This window comes from Hyposmocoma kahamanoa, unplaced genomic scaffold, assembly GCF_003589595.1.
Source record: "Hyposmocoma kahamanoa isolate Upper Pololo Valley unplaced genomic scaffold, ASM358959v1 64, whole genome shotgun sequence".
Lineage (NCBI taxonomy): Eukaryota > Metazoa > Arthropoda > Insecta > Lepidoptera > Cosmopterigidae > Hyposmocoma > Hyposmocoma kahamanoa.
The window spans coordinates 15881334-15897753 of NW_020653852.1; the positions used below are offsets into that span (position 1 = coordinate 15881334).

At 34.8% G+C, this 16420-nt stretch overlaps 1 protein-coding gene across 1 annotated transcript; it reads right to left on the reverse strand.

Moving 5' to 3' along the window:
- Positions 1–24: 24 nt before the first annotated feature.
- On the reverse strand, positions 25–15742 carry LOC113230659 (transmembrane protein 214). The gene is made up of 10 exons (XM_026464677.1): positions 15616–15742; positions 14922–15082; positions 14184–14466; positions 12680–12868; positions 11990–12201; positions 11587–11812; positions 11165–11307; positions 9162–9285; positions 3091–3487; positions 25–2558 (listed from the first exon to the last, which is right to left on the reverse strand). The coding sequence occupies exons 1-10, from the start codon at positions 15725–15727 to the stop codon at positions 2432–2434; spliced, it is 1974 nt and encodes a 657-aa protein (XP_026320462.1). The 5' UTR covers positions 15728–15742; the 3' UTR covers positions 25–2431.
- Positions 15743–16420: the final 678 nt, after the last annotated feature.

Genomic DNA, 16420 nt, shown 5'->3' on the forward strand with positions numbered 1-16420 from the left:
ATGTGTAATTTTTGTTTCTAGCTGACGCCATATTACGACTGTTTTGCTACTTGCAAGGTTACGATAAAAAAAAGACAAAAGTCTCTAACAATGTTTTATTGTGACTCCTTACATAATTTCATACAACACAATATTCACCATTTTCTGCCCAAAGACGATACGAACTTGTGATAATTTTGCACTAAAATGATAATACATTTTACTTGATTCATAAAACGTTTTGGCAGGGTTGCAGTTATGCAAAAGAGAAAAGAGATTATTGTCTTTTTTTGTACGAATATTCGTCCATCATTACTGAAGACAGTCTAGAATACGATCCGTAGAACAATGCCTTTCGGACTGTTCGAGATTTCATTTAAAAAATCAGTTTTATGAAACGAGTAAAATGTATATTGTGTGCTCGCACACATCTAAACATAAGAATAACTAACGCATGCACACAAAATGCTAATTTGTTTTAACTCTTGATACAATATAATACACACGATTGTAAACTCACTGTTTCATGATATTTTTGGTAAGTAATTGATACTTAGTTAAAATGTAAAAACAGGGACAATTATTTTGGCATTTTAAAGGATATATATTCATAATTTTGAAGTTGATTCGAGTTGATAAAACCGAATAAAGGTCATCTTTGTCTTAACAAATAAAAAAAGCAATTTTCGAGACACTGGTTCAGATCATGAGTTTTGGGGATAAAATAGAATTATGCGTAAATAATAATGTAACACTTTACAGAGAACTTGTTCTTTTGAGACGAGGTATGAAAATAATACCTTCTTTTACCTGACGCATATTCTATTTTCCATACAAATGGAATGCTTGACAACCAAAGTTCAGCTCTATGACAGCATGCTACTTAAATAGTGTTTCTTTTAATATTGCCGGATTTGGATGTAGGGCTGCCTTAGATACTCCCGTAAAGATATTGACACTGCTGTTCACACGATTGTGAACCTAGGCATGGGAGTCATTAACCTATTTGAGAGGCTTCAACCAATAGCCGCCACTTTACATTCACCTCGTATGTAAAGAAGTGGATATTTTCGCGAGACACAGTCACTTAAAACACCCGATACTATAGACTCTAGTAAATAAAAAAATACTTCAAAAACTAAGATCTCACAGTTTGAAAGTAAAATAATTTACATGACAAAAGTCGGGGAAAAAATGTCGAGTAATAAATGCTTGCAGGAATGTGAATTAATTTCAAATATTCAATGTTAAAAATAATACTTTCTTAATAATAAATAATTGTCATGAATTATTCTTTTAAATAATTTTTGATGATATGACATTATTGTACGGCAGAGATTAAATGATGTTATGAATGTGGCATTAATATTTACAACCGATCGACTCTTTCGTTGTATGAATGCATGAATTATTGTACTCGATTTAAAATAGTTTCTCCGTCACGTGAATCGTACATAAATTAGGTTCGAAATAACTTTACGTCTGAAGGAATATATGATTTATGCCTTAAAATATATGATTTGTGTGACATGAAAAAAGAAAAAGAAGTATTTATTTCTGCAGAAACTTGAATCAGCTATATTTATTCGCATATTATGTTGTTATTTTTTGTGTATACGTATATCCAAGTCCACAAAGAAAGTACAGTCGACAAATGGTGTAGTTAAAAAGAGTGGCATTCTGATAATGTTAGAACTGCAAAATAGTAGTAGTTAGAATGCCATGAAGTTGTCAACATATGGTATTGTAATCAATATCAATAATTATACACTAAGTTAAAAATATTAAAATAAAGCATTTCACTGGTTTATTTCCAAATTCATTTTTATGAATTTGAATTAGGACAATTTCATGTATGAAATTTAGGCCCTAGTAATACAAAAATGTTGTGTACCCTCGTATTTGAGCAAATCTGTTAATAGTACATTTACATGTTCGTTCGTTGCTGTACCTAGTAACAATAACATATACACAAAAAATAAATGATCACATGTCTTAATAATATTAAAATTCACATAATGTGTAATGTACATAATACAGGTTTGTATGGGTGTTTTTTAATAAACCGGCTTTAAAACTTATTCCTTCATACGTAACAGAAATACAATTACATCAAGCAAATCTCAGTACTAAAGTGGTTTAACTTCATACACAAACAAGACAAAAAAACTAAAGAAATATCATACATTTAAAAGTAAAATTACTTCTTCTAGAATATAACCCTTAGAACAAAGTGCTGTATTTAGTGACATGGAACAGATTACCTAAGTTTTAAATGAGTTTTTAATTTCCGAAACATTGTACAAAAAATGATTATTTTGGGTACAAACGAACTCATCACACAAACAAATTCAAACAAAACTCATCGCACTTATGAAAGTTAAGAGTAAACAATTTTAGTACTGAGAGTGAATTACAAACTACAGTGCTATGCCACAACCCGAGCGTTTGCTCAAGGTATTTCCGAGTATATGTGCACTTGTTCTCTAAACCAGTGGAAGTATGTCGACACGTGGAACCTTGTCGCATTGAGTGCCGTTTGCGTTTTGTTTTGTAAAACCTCTGGAGCCCAATCGCCGCTGAAACAAAAGATGAATTGGATTTTTAGGAACTGTTTAACTTCTTGAAAAATCCCAAGACACTCAAATTTTATTTAAATTCTATGTGTTTATGAACTGAAGTTTCTAGAACGACATAAACGCTGTCAGCTGGAAAGTACTGTAACCCACATTTACTTTATTTCTACAATATTACTTTAAATGATACTGAATTACATAATTATTTTATATTTGTTAGCTATTTTCATGCATAAAAAAAACGATTAAAAATTTACAAATTAAATATTTTTTATACATGAAAACAGCATCATCGCCTCATCCTCCATCATCATTTGTATAAAGCTTCCCCCAAATCCTGCCACTGGACCCAACCAAGGATAATGTTGTTGTCCATGCAAGTGCACCTGTACAGGTTGATCAATCTTGTCCAGTTTTTCGAACCTAACGTGTATAACCTGGTTTGGTCCACACGTTTTCCACCAAGCACAATGTGCAAATCATACATATTGAGTGTAACATCGTGATGGTGAAAATAGATAGAAAAGGTACTTACACAAAAACTTTGGTCTTCAAATAATCAGCCGTAAGACTGTAGTAATCATATGAGTATTTCTTAACTGCAGTGATGCCAGCAGATGTATAGCTCTGTACATTATCAATCAATCCTGGTGCATAGCTCTCTATTGTGGAGACAACCACTGGAGTTTTCTCAACTACATAATCTTTAACATTCTCATATAGAACACTGGCTTTTTTCAAAGCTATCAAAAAGGCATCTTTTGATAACTGTCCATATGGTTTGCAGAACTCAATGGTGTTTGTGTAGTATATTGGAGCGTTCGTCTCCAGCCATAGATATCCTCTGGCTGACGTGGATAACGTCTTCTGCCAGGCATGTTGACTGTGCTCTAGGATACCTAGGTCTTTGAACACTTTTCCTGTTGCACTCTCTGTGGATGAAACAATTTTTTGTTATGCACTTTGTTGGTGAAACAATTTTTTGTTATAATGGGGCATTTTGGCAGGATATCGATATCGCCTCTCATTTATCGAAATATAGCATTGTAGATTTTAATACTTTTGATGTTTTTCACTAATTGATTATCACTACTTATAGGTTTCATAACATAATATGACTTTTTATTACTCACTGTCAACCCGTGAGAGTGCAACCGTTCCAAAATATCAGCAAAATAAGAAGAAATAAGAAGTAATGTCAATTTTGGGAAAATAATAAAAAGTCAAACCAATAACAAGAAAATGTAAAGTCTTACCGTGGTTAGAAACTTGTAACTAGTGATAAAATGTTATTAAATAATAACTCAAGGTATATTAAGGGTCGTATTCCAGAACTCTATTCAATGCTCAAGTCAGGATTTGAGCAGACTTGAGTATATATCAAGCACTGAAAATACTCTCAATTCGTCGCGGTAGTAATTTTTGAATAAGTTTCTTTAGCTGGATGATACTGAATAGATATCCAGTCTTTGTTTTGGATACATCGTCCATGGAACATAATAATCTCAGTACAGAGTACTAAAAAAAACTGACCTCAAAAGTACATATAATTACCAAGTTTTATTGAAATCGGTTACCGGAAATTGAGCAAACCCGGATTCATCCCACAGTTCGCCACTTTACGGGACTTGACACAGGAGATAATAAAAATCGGTTCTCACTACTCAAAGTATATTGAGAGAAAACGCCTTGAATTGGAGAATAGCAAACTCAACCATTAAAATAATTGCTCCTTATAATAAAATTCAGGCGCTATTTACAAAAATGAAACTTCATGCGTGAACAGCCACCCTTACAGGTGGATGATTTTCTTCAAAATTATATAGGACCATTATAGAGGTACCCTTTCTAAGAAAAAAAAAAATCATGAAAATCGGTTCACAAATACCGGAGTTATCGCGTAACATACATACAAAAAAACGAATTGAGAACCTCCTCCTTTTTTGAAATCGGTTAAAAATATTACATAAGTATTCTCTTAGTACTCATTTAAATTACAAAAGTATCTGTGGCAAACATTGACTTACAATTATATGGACGTCGGGTCCGCGCTAAAAGTGTCCGAACTTATAGGGCGTTAAAATATTATACAGAGCGTCATTCACGCTCTAGTCTTCGTTTGTTCGACTGACAGCGAAGCAAGCAAAATTAGACAGTACTGCGATGACATTACAATTTAAATTCAACGTTTTAGCTTTTTCATATTCCTTGAAATGTTACTACGTTTAAATAGGTTGACTTGGGACATTTTTTTCGTGGTTTTTGTTTTAGACCCGTCGTCCATTTATTTGTAAGTCAATGGTGGCAAAGATACTATTTAGTAACATTTCATTTTATGTCGTGTTTATATAATATCCCGCAAACAATGAAGATGACATAAAATGCAATTACGCCACATGGACATTCTTTAGATCAGGTTTTTTATTATTTAAAGTGATAACTGTACTACCTTCTATAACTGTACTGTCTATTCTAAATATATTCATTCATTGACCTACCAAATTCATTGCAATAAAATTAATGCGCTTGATCTATAAACTCTGTCCCCAGTGACATAAATCTCTGCTAACTCTAATCATCTTTATTTCCGTTTATTCCCAGTAGTGCCATGTTCTCAGTTCCACATGGAACAATTTACACTTACATATTGATTAAACTTTACTGCTCATTTCATTGGTAAGGCAGACTCCCCTAAGAAGAATGATCAAGAACCTCAAGGTGTTGCTACATAAACATTATGTAAACGAAAAGAACAGATTCTGCCCTACCATTGAAATGAATTAAACTGCTGTGAATGAAACTTTGTACAAAATTTCTAGTTTTCTATTGCAAACTAAAACTTTTGGGCACTTCCAGATTGCGACTACTGGCAGTGCCACTTACATATTTATGCAATAATATACATGAAAATTTCTGTTGGGTGGAAATACTTTTATTGTAAACAGACTTCACCAATTTAAATTCACGATTTGTGTAAGTTGTATAAACCTTTATAGGTTCAATACTGTAATGTTGACAATTATTATAAGATCTTGTTAAATGTAAATCTATCTAGCAAATAAATTATTTTATCTTCGTTTTAGAAACTTCTTTGCAACAATATTGTATCTGTGGCAAATGTCTATGTGAACCTGCACCATTTCTATGCCTTTTTCTACTAGTTAAGATTTTTAATTTAAGTATTCACACTACAACATCATAATTCCTATTTGTATTAGGAGTTTCTTATCAAAGTAAGATTTTTATTACTTCCAATAGGTTAAAAGTCCCATAATGGTTACATTCAATACAAAGTAGCTTATCAGGTTCAAGATACAGTGTTATGAAAACAACGTAGTACATAATCAACTTCATCTGATAATATGTCTTTTTATGTAATGTGTATTTTGTGATGTAATTTTGTATTTTGAATCGTTTCGTTCATTCTCGACGTTGAAACCATTTTTGTGAAAGTCATATTATGAAAAGGTATTGTACTTCTTTCATGTGCAATTTAATTCCCATGTGTGAGTGCCACTATGGCAATATCGAAGTTAGATAGCTAAGTTCACTTGTTTAATAAAATGCCGCTGTACAACAATTCCGATCAAGTGAATAGTAGAAAATGTAAATGTAATATTTTCCACAAGATTAGTAAGTGTATGTAATAAAATATTTAAAGTTATTTAGGTATTCATATATATAAAACATCTAAGTTTGGCGACCTCTACACTACTGTAACGCTAGAGACCTCTTCTCGGGTTCCATTCCCGGTAGTGACTCAAGAGTTTACATTGTTTTGTTATTCATAGTAGGTACAGGGAATTATTTAATTTTAGTCAAGGTAAACGTGTTTGTCTGGTATATTAATAACATCGAGTAATTAATAATAACCGTTGTATTGTAGAAACTGCAAATTATACGGATATATATTTATAAAATGTATAGATAGATAATATATATTTATTCAGTTTATCTATCAATTTGCGTTGTCTGTCTTAGTATGGCAATTATCTACTGAATTTTTGCAGTGCAAGTCGAAACTGGCCTCTTGTTCACGCCATACATTGTAGCTTGTGTTAATTATTCGTTCAAGGTGAAGTTACATTGAACAGCTAAACAATTTACATTATGCTGATTTTCTATATATGCATAAATCTAATATATGCTTTCTTTTAGAGTAGACCTTACTAATGAAGACATATTTGCATTAAGTGTGCTATCAAATAGCCCATATAAAACACGCGTTGAACTTAAGAAGTTAAGTGTTAGTTCTTCCACCTCCACGCGTGCAAAGTTCTTGAGCGTTCTGTGATAAAATGTTGTCACAGAATGCCCAAGGATGTAGCCGGTACACACACAACAGCGCCCTACGGTGAGTGGTAGGCCAAAGGGGAAACCCCAAGGTCAACCAAGCACCGATGCTGGTGTTAGTACAGTATTAGCGGTAGTGCCCCGAACCTCTGGTTATGCGGCCCATGTGAACACACCGGGTCCTGCATCGCAGAATCCCACGAATACATCTCTTGAGGTAGGGTGGACCCTGGTGAGTCGTCAACCCAAACTCAAGGCCACGACACCCATCCGCAAGGAAGGGGTAAGTCGCCGTCGGTGAGCAACCACCTCCAACCCTTAATGGGAGTAGGGGACGCCCTGCACGCAAGAACAAGAGAGATCGTCTGAGGGAACGTGGGCGCCTTTAAAACCCCAACAACCAACGGCCGAAGGAGGGTGAGGCGAGGCCCTCAGTGGATGATGGGAGTGGCCCGAGGACACCGGTAAACGCGCCGAGGCCCTCGAACAATGCCAAACGTGCCCGACTTGACGAGACAATGTCTTCGAGAGGCAAGCATAAACGGCAAAGGGTTGAGAGGCCCGCCCAACAACGCGCGTACGCTGAGGCCACCAAGCCAGAACCAGTGTGCGGTGCAAAAACTGGCTACATACGGAGCCCCGATGCCGACAAGGTTCAGGAGGCCCTATGTGGGCGCCTCGCCCAGGGAGCGGAGGAGTGCGGCGAGGAGGACGACGGTCCACAATTCAGGGGTAAGCCTGTCTTTAGCGACCGTTCCCTGAAATTGTGGTGCCACCACACTGCCACATTCCAGTGGCTAGAAGACGCCATTAGCACCATCAGGCTGCCGTCCGGGGAGCCCCTCTCATTGAAAAATAGGGTGGAGGCTCCCCGGAGGGTGGTCTGCGGACTGATGATCCCTGGCCACTGGGAGGATGCACGCCAAATCGGCCGCATCCTCAAGTGGCAAAACCCACGGGCGGAGGTTCACCTCTGGTTTGTCAACAAGCTGCAGCAGCAAAGTGGACATACCTTCGAGATGGTGAGCCTCCCCGAAGAACTGGTCCCGGCTGTCCTGGGGCATGACCGGCGCTTCACTTTTCAGTTAGACACGGTCTACCTCAGGTTCAGATCCAAAAGGGACCAAGGTATATAAGAGTTCATGGTAAGGCCCCTGTACACAGACACGCCGTCTGAGAAGGCGGGAATTAATAAAACGCCGATGTATGTCTCCTCGGAGCCGTCTACCTTCTCTGGTGTCCCCGGAGAAAGGAAGAAGCCCTGGCTGACCCCCGTCTCTGCGGACGAGTGCGTGCCGGGGATGGCAGACATCCGACTGAGCGAGGATGAGGACGAGGACTTGCTGTCCACTGATGGCGGTTACCCCCTCGCTCAGTAAAGTACAAATCGTCCAGTGCAACCTCCACCACAGTCAGGCCGCAACGGTTCAACTCCGGAAATGTTGGAGGCAAACAACACAGCCGTGGCACTGATCCAGGAACCGAGGATCAGTGCCTGCGGCCAAATAAATGGACTCTCACATCTGAGAGGTAAGCTGCTATCAACTACCATCTCATAAAAACCACGAACTTGTAAATATTACTCTAATAATTTACATATACAGGCACTAACAGAATTCTGTTTCAGAGACCTGTGTGCCGTCAAGCTTTTAGCTGACACGGCCACGGGCCTGCCTGAAGTGGTGCTTACCTCTGTCTATATGGCTGAGACTAATGTACCACCACCACAGGAAATGGAACGGCTAATCAAATACTGCGAGCAGAGCAGCCAGCACATTGTTGTGGCTACTGACTCCAATGCCCACCAACCGTTGTGGGGCATGGAACTTGCAAATGCAAAGTGACTAAATGCAGAAGTACATTTAGCAGAAAAGTTTGTATTTATTAAGATTTAGACATAGTAGCAATTACACTTTTAAAATCGACTAAATACAGCCTGACTCAACCATTATCGGAAAAAAAAAATCGAAAGTAAACAAAATTGATTTTTTTTACATTTTGTGACAAAGCTGAAATAATTGACAATTTTAAAAATTGTAATACTTTAGTTTCGTAACCAAAAAACTTTTTAAACTTATTAGTCGAAATTTACAAGTATGCAAATTCAAACTTGAAACGCTCGCCAAATCCGTATTATTAATAAATTAAAACAAATGAATAAAAAGTACAGCCTATTAATTTTTTGTTTTGAAATCAGACAAAGTAAAATAACAGGCCAGTCTTTTGAAAAAAAAAAACTTGAACTATTTTGAGTTGTCTATTAGTGTGCCACTAAATATGTGTGTGTAGTTTTTATGTTAAGAAAGTACTCACTGGGGAAGTTGCCACCAACTCTGGAGACATCATAGGCCACAAGTCCACAAATCGCCACCAGCAAGAAGAAGCTGGCCCATAGCCAAGGGAACCTTCTAGTGCTCGTCATCCTATCTAGAATATCCTGAAATTGACAAGAATACATAAATATAACAATTTTACTGCACCTCAGATTCCTTTTGTGGAGACATATTTCCAATAGCGTAATTGGACCAAGTGAAAGTGTGGAGTAAAGGAAATCACAGTATGCAATGACATAACAACGTAATGAAGTAGAGAATTCCCAATATACATTGGGACCTGCATGTGTGTTATTTATATCAAATCTTACCTATTAACCCTAAGTGAAAAATCAAGTTTGTAGACATAATGTTAGCCACTGTTTACATATAGTAAATACTCCAATGCGGACATGATAGGTACATCAGACATCGGCTGCCAATATATTAATGAGTAATAATAATTATTGAGGAGCTTCAGAACAAAAACTGATAAATCTGAAAAATTTCGATTCTATTTTCGTTTAGTCTAATAATAATTTATGGTGGTCAGTACTGTCGTACCTAGTAAATGTCTACATTTAACACAAATGTATAAAAGTAGGTACGTATTTTGACGTATTATAAAATATAATACATCAAAATGCAATATTACCAACTATTTGCAAAATCATGCGCAACAAAATCCTTAGATACAACTAAAAATTTATAGCCACAAGTTATTCACACATCCTAGAAACAAAAGGTTAAGAGTTTAAGAAGGAAAATGTCACTGTAATTTTAAACAAAGAAAATGCCTCTGATTATATTAAGTATTCTGCGAAAAACTAAAAGGATTTCTTGGACGATTTATAGCTTCAGAAAATTTACCTGGTCACTCGTAAAAAACACAAAAGTGAACGGAGTTAGGTAAACCAGTGCCTCCCACCGAGTAACGGATATAACACATAAGCATTTACTGTTATTTCGGGTGTACGTTTTGTATGCTCGGCTGAAAGTAGTTTTTCCACTTTCATTCACTAACAAATACGAAATTCTATAAATTGCGACTCAATAAACACCACCCATAGATGAATACGAACCGTCGAATACTCATTTCAAATTAATAACAACAGTTATTGCAGCCCTGATCTTTCAGTGTATTATTGAACGATTTTTTTAAAACATATTTACTCACGTTGATTGAAGTTTATCGTCCAATAAGTCGTAGAAATCGTAATTTAGAAAATTGTTAGTCCTCAACAAAAATGTCGTCCGTCGTCGAATAATCGTTTTCTACTAGCATAATCAGTGTGGCCACGTAAGTACACGAAAAAATTACTACGCGGCGGAGGTCAAAGTCCAACTGGAGTTTTTTAACGGTCGCTATCTTTCCCCAGATATATTTTACGAGAGAAGTCATTTGATGGTTAAAAAAATATTGTACGGATTCTAAACCGAAGGATAATGAATTTTTAAAAATTCCAAAATTGCATCACGTTTCTAATTAATTAGGGCAACATTTAAATTTGACGGTTTCAAAAATAGGGATGAGCCTACAATTTTACAGGTTATTGTTTTTAGGAATTACGGTGGGCCGGTTTTTTTTTAAACTATAACAATCAAAATTATTTGATGATTCTTTAGAACGACATTTTAATACTTTGTTGCTGCCTAATCGTTGGCGTTCTCGATCAGAATTAACCAGTAACATACATCGAAAAAACTGACACTCGCCGAAGCCTAATGGCTGCCTTATGGAAAAATAATAAAGCTACATTCATTGACTTACAATTATATGGACGTCGGGTCCGCGCTAAAAAGTGTCCGCACTTGTAAGGCGCTAAAATCGTATACAGAGCGCGACACTCCGCTTTAGTCTTCATTTGTTCTACGGACAGCGCGATACTGCGATGACATAACAATTTAAATTTCGAATAGGTTGACTTGGGACATTTTTCTCGTGGTTTTTGTATTAGACCCGTCGTCCATTTATTTGTAAGTCAATGGCTACATTTCACAAACCTGGCATATCTTGTTGGTTTTAACAATGGTTTCATCCTTCTTTTTGCCTCTTAGTGTGTCGGCGCTAACTTCCTTGAATTGAGCTACAGTGGCCTTCAGAGACTTTGATTTGAGGCGTGGGCTTACTTCGGACCAGTGGTTGTCTATATAACAGATAAATTGTTCTAAAGATTCCTAAAATGACTTAATAATACTCATTACATGGAACACGTTTTATGAAATGCAATTAACGACAATTATATATTTTCTTAATTATACATACAATTAAAACAAAAAGTGGTTACTTTTGTAGTGTCCCAGCTAGTATAATAAAAATAACTTCTGAGGTAGATTTATAATGATGGCATATGTGTTTGAAAGTTGTACATAATTTAATAATTATATTGTTTTTTAAGATTATCTGTACCTATAGGATGTCTTACCAATATATTCTAATACAGTTGCAGACTGTTTACTGCACTTATGGAACAACTGTCTCCATGTAGCGTTACAGGAATCATCCCTCTCGAGGCAATCCACCAAGCTTTCAACAAGAACCTGATTATAGGGGTCCAGAGTGATTCCACTTAGGTATTGGTTTGGCAGTTTCTTCATTATTTGATTGAATGTAACTTGGAGTTTATTGCCGCTTTTATTAAAATATATATCCTGAAATTTAAGCATTTATAAAATGCCTTTATTTACATAATGAAAACACGAAAGTACTTTGTTAGTCTTCAGGTCAGTTTCGTGTATTTGGGATAACGAAATTTCAGTGTACACCTTTATTTTCAGACAAAAGTGGAAAGATCATGTAAATAATCAAGATCTTCAATGACTACTAACCTTATATTTATTTAATTGTTTGATAAGGTCACTTGACAGATCCTTAGGGATTCCATTCCTTTTACTATTGACCAGGTCGAACATATTAAGAAGTTGGTCCTGGGTCACCTTAGCCTCCATTGCGTGCCTGTCTAATAATTTCGATAAGTATTGCACCACATATTTTGAATAATTCTTCAATTCGATTACTGGAAGGAATAAATCCTGCCATGCTGCAAATAAAATTATACAATTTTAGGATCCATATAGATAGGAAAGCTCAATTTTCTGTTCTAAATCAAGGTGTTATTATTACCACTGCCTTAACAAATAAAACTTATGTAACAAAATAAAAATATTGCCTGTCCATTCAGAGCCTGTTAACACTACTTGGTTTGTGTTATTCCTTGCGTTTGTGTGTGACTATGTTTAGTCAACAATAACAATTGTGGTAAAGGCGGCTAAAGGAGTCACCATATCTATTAACGCGGAATCGACTTGAGCCACTCAGTAAAAGAGTTATGTACATGCAATAACAGCTAATAAGACATACGTTTCGCTTCCGCTCGGACCGCGCCGACGCGAACAACACCTTTTCCGATACGGGTACTTAGACCATTGTCACCTTCGAGTGTCATGATTAGAGTTTGTGATATCAACAGACTGTCGTTATGATGAAGATCAATGTCAATCGACTGTAAGATATCTTACCCTTCATGCCAATAGCAAAGTCGCTCAGTCCACCTTGCCCAAACGCCCATAGCAACGTAAGTCCAATAGGCGGTCGGTTTTGGTAAGAATTACGTAAACTTGCGCTTTTTGGCACAGATGCCACGCAAAACTCGGGGTAGATTTTTGCTAAAATCTGCAGCAGGACTCTGTGGCCGTTCACAGATTGACCTAAATAAAAAAAATATGATTGGATTTATACATGATGGCTCATACTATTATTGAAAGCCATATATCATACACATACTCACTTACTGGCACATTTAGCAGAACACTAGCAAAATCAAGCAATATTTTTTTGAAACTCTGGTTGAGTAAAGAAAGTAGACTAACTTTTTTTATTTTAGAAAATAAAAAGTTTGTTGACTGTCATTCTTTTCATACATTTGTTTTAATTTCCGACTAATACAGGTGTATCGAGTGGTTCAAGGTTGATTTTGTATTCTTGTAAACTTTAGCCGAAAATGATTTTAATTATTAAAGTTTGGTTTAATCAATGTTAAACAGTGACAATTTTAAAATTTTTAAACTGCTGCAATAAATGCGTTTCGCCGAATTTATATTTTATTGAAATAAAGGTTTAAAAAGATAGGACTAACTCGATGTCAAAACATATCGATTTAATTGCTATTGTATGTCTAATTCTTGTTTAGTTCAATATAAATATTACTGTTTTCTATTCTTACTTTTATTTTGTTCTGCTAATTGTGCCAGTGTCTGTGTTTGTTATGATAGTTATTAACGGGTAAAGAAAATAATGACATCTGGGTTTGTTAGCATTCAAGCTATAACAAATATTAGATAACAATAATGGCGTAATGCCTTTCACAAGAAATATCTTAGACATAGCTCAATTTAATGAAAAAAATATAATAATTTTTTTATGATTTGTCAATATGAAAGCAAAATGACGAAAGAAATTTAAAAGAGGTCACTTGCACTGCTGCTAACAGATAATAGACGATATCTGAGTGCCCCAAAGGTGCTCTTTTTATCAATGTAGAGTCAAGATATTCATATTATATTTTGTTGTATACAATGTCAAAAGTTGAGAAATCTAAAGTGATTTTTGTACTCGATGCAAATATTTTTATATCCATATTGCAGTTTGTTTACATAAAATTTCATCTCAAAAGGCCATCGGTTGGCATACAAGAAAAACAGTATCAGTTCTGTTAATAAAATTAAACACTTGTTTAATTAAAACATATTTTATAGAATAACTACTTATGAGCAGAAAGAAACAAATTAATCTCAGGTCATAGTTCTTGTTAAAGTGTTTTAACTTTGACGTGTTCTTGACAGTACCAAAGCATTAATAAAAAATGTTTGTTGCAGCATATTTTAAATATTAAAACCTTCTAAAATGAAGGGAAACATAATTCAATTTTAAAAGTTTAATTACAATTTGAAGAAGACCTCGTTAAAATTACGTCAATCTGTCGCATCTACTGTAGATTTATAGAGATGAAGTTATATTACATACCTCTGCTCATATCATTGGCTAAAGCAGTCAGTGTGATGTCGAAAAACAATTGAGCATTTGATTTTCCAGCATCTTGAAAAACATTTTCCAGAGAAGTCTTTATATCCTCTGGAACAACTGATAAAGGGTATAAAGTAGGATGCTGAGAGAAAGTAGGATCATCAACTTCTATTTGGGTTTTGGAGTTGAGAAAATTGGCAACTTCTTTTAGCCAAACTAATGGTGCATTGGAAAAACGGATTTTATTTGTTGTTATTATTGTTGCCAGCTCTGTAGCGTCAATCTGAAATGTTAAATAAATATTGAAGACATTTTAGCATTCAAGTGTAACAGTTGAATGCAGCACAATTCAGACATTGATAACATTTTACTAGTAAAGAAATTAATGTAATAACATAATAATAATGATTTTTTTGTTGTTAGACTGATCAACATATCACACACCACAATACCAAAGTATAATTTAACAGAAAATGCTATTTATATTTTTTTTCAAAATGGAATGGAAAGACAGTTAATTATATAAATGTACAGATGCTTTTGTGTTAAAATTTTGTAATGCTCAATGCATTACAAAACTTTCACTATCTTATCAATATACTGCATAACAATGATATTATTTTATAAATAAATACTTATCTCAATTTTATAAATAAAGAGTGACAAAACAACACTATCAGTACAGTTCACCTTCTACAAAATGCAAAACTTACAGTAGAAATTATAAAAAAGATTTACCAATTCAAATGCACCCTCAATAGTTTTAGGAGGCTTGGGCTTGGATGGCTCTTTTTTCTCCTGTTTCTTTCCTTTTTTATCACCATTCTTCCCTTTTGCTGGTTTCCTATCATCATCAATCTCCATACCAGAATAGAAAGATTTTATTTGGGAATGAGGCACTGAAAATAGAAATAAAATGATGTCTTTAAAATAACTATATTATACATTATATGTTACTGTATACTTTTATTTAGCAATATATAGTAATGAATTGCAGTTAATTTAAATAGGTACTAAGGATTATGTTCAGATACTAATGGCAAAAGGTTCAGTCACTTTCTACACACTAAGTGTTAGTAAAACGCAAATTTGCTTATTCAAATTAAGTCCTGAATACCTTCTTTAGTTAATTTGCTAACCTATAACCAGTGTTATCTTTTCATAAAATCTGGTATTGGAAATTGTAAACTTAAGACTTGCATTAAGTAAGTTAACTTTGTAAGCTGGGGTTCCTCAATACCTATTTAACAGAAAAGCTATAAAATATGGACCAGCATCATTGTACATACCAGCTGTTTACACGGTAAATTTCTTGGATGTTTATTAAGGGACATTTATGAAATAAACATATTCTTGTGTCAAATTATATCCGCAAATAAACACAGTATGATAAGAAATTATTAAAAATAACTACGTAAAACTGTGAACTTACCGACGTCTTCAAGTTTTGGCCCGCTTTTAGGCGGCTTCTTGTCGTCCTGTTTTAACTTCCCATTTTGAGATTTCTTATTTTTGCCAACAACTTCCCATTGTCCGCTCGACATGATGCTCAATACAATATTTATTTTGTGATTTCCACAAACTAATAAGAGTTGGTGATTTCTAACTCAAATATTTTTTGTAAATACAACCAAAGCGACAGGCAAGTTACACGTCAAAATTTGTAACAAAAAAAAACTATGAGAGAGAGAGAGAGACGAGAAAGTTTCCTATTGGCCGAATTGTTCCACTTGGACAAAACGTGGCCATACTTTTTAGATGCATTCCGTTGCAAGTTCCATAATTGTATATTTCATATCACTAAGTTTTATTTAATTCGAATTAAAAAAGACAATTTATTTTTATTTGGTTTTAGTAAAAAATTCGTAATAATATTCGTCTACTAAGACTTTTTAGTTCCTTTGAGTAGTTCCTCTATCTCCATCCCCATATCCCCAGGTTTACGATTTTTTAAAAGATCATCACTAGTGGTGCAAAATAATATCGATTTGATTTTTTTATCGAGTGAGAAATTCCTAAGGAAAGAAAAGATGTGAATGCTTGAAATGTCAAAAAGAGTGCAATAGATTTTTGTGGCTAAAGCTTTTAAAAACACGACCAAAACAACCGAGTGTTTCTCTGTCAAATGAAATGAAATCGATTTTGATTCTGGTTTTTTTTTAATCTCGAGAAAGCAGATTTTCAGCAGTCATTCAAAAAATTTTGTCAATTTATAAACAAATATCGGGAAGTGAAGT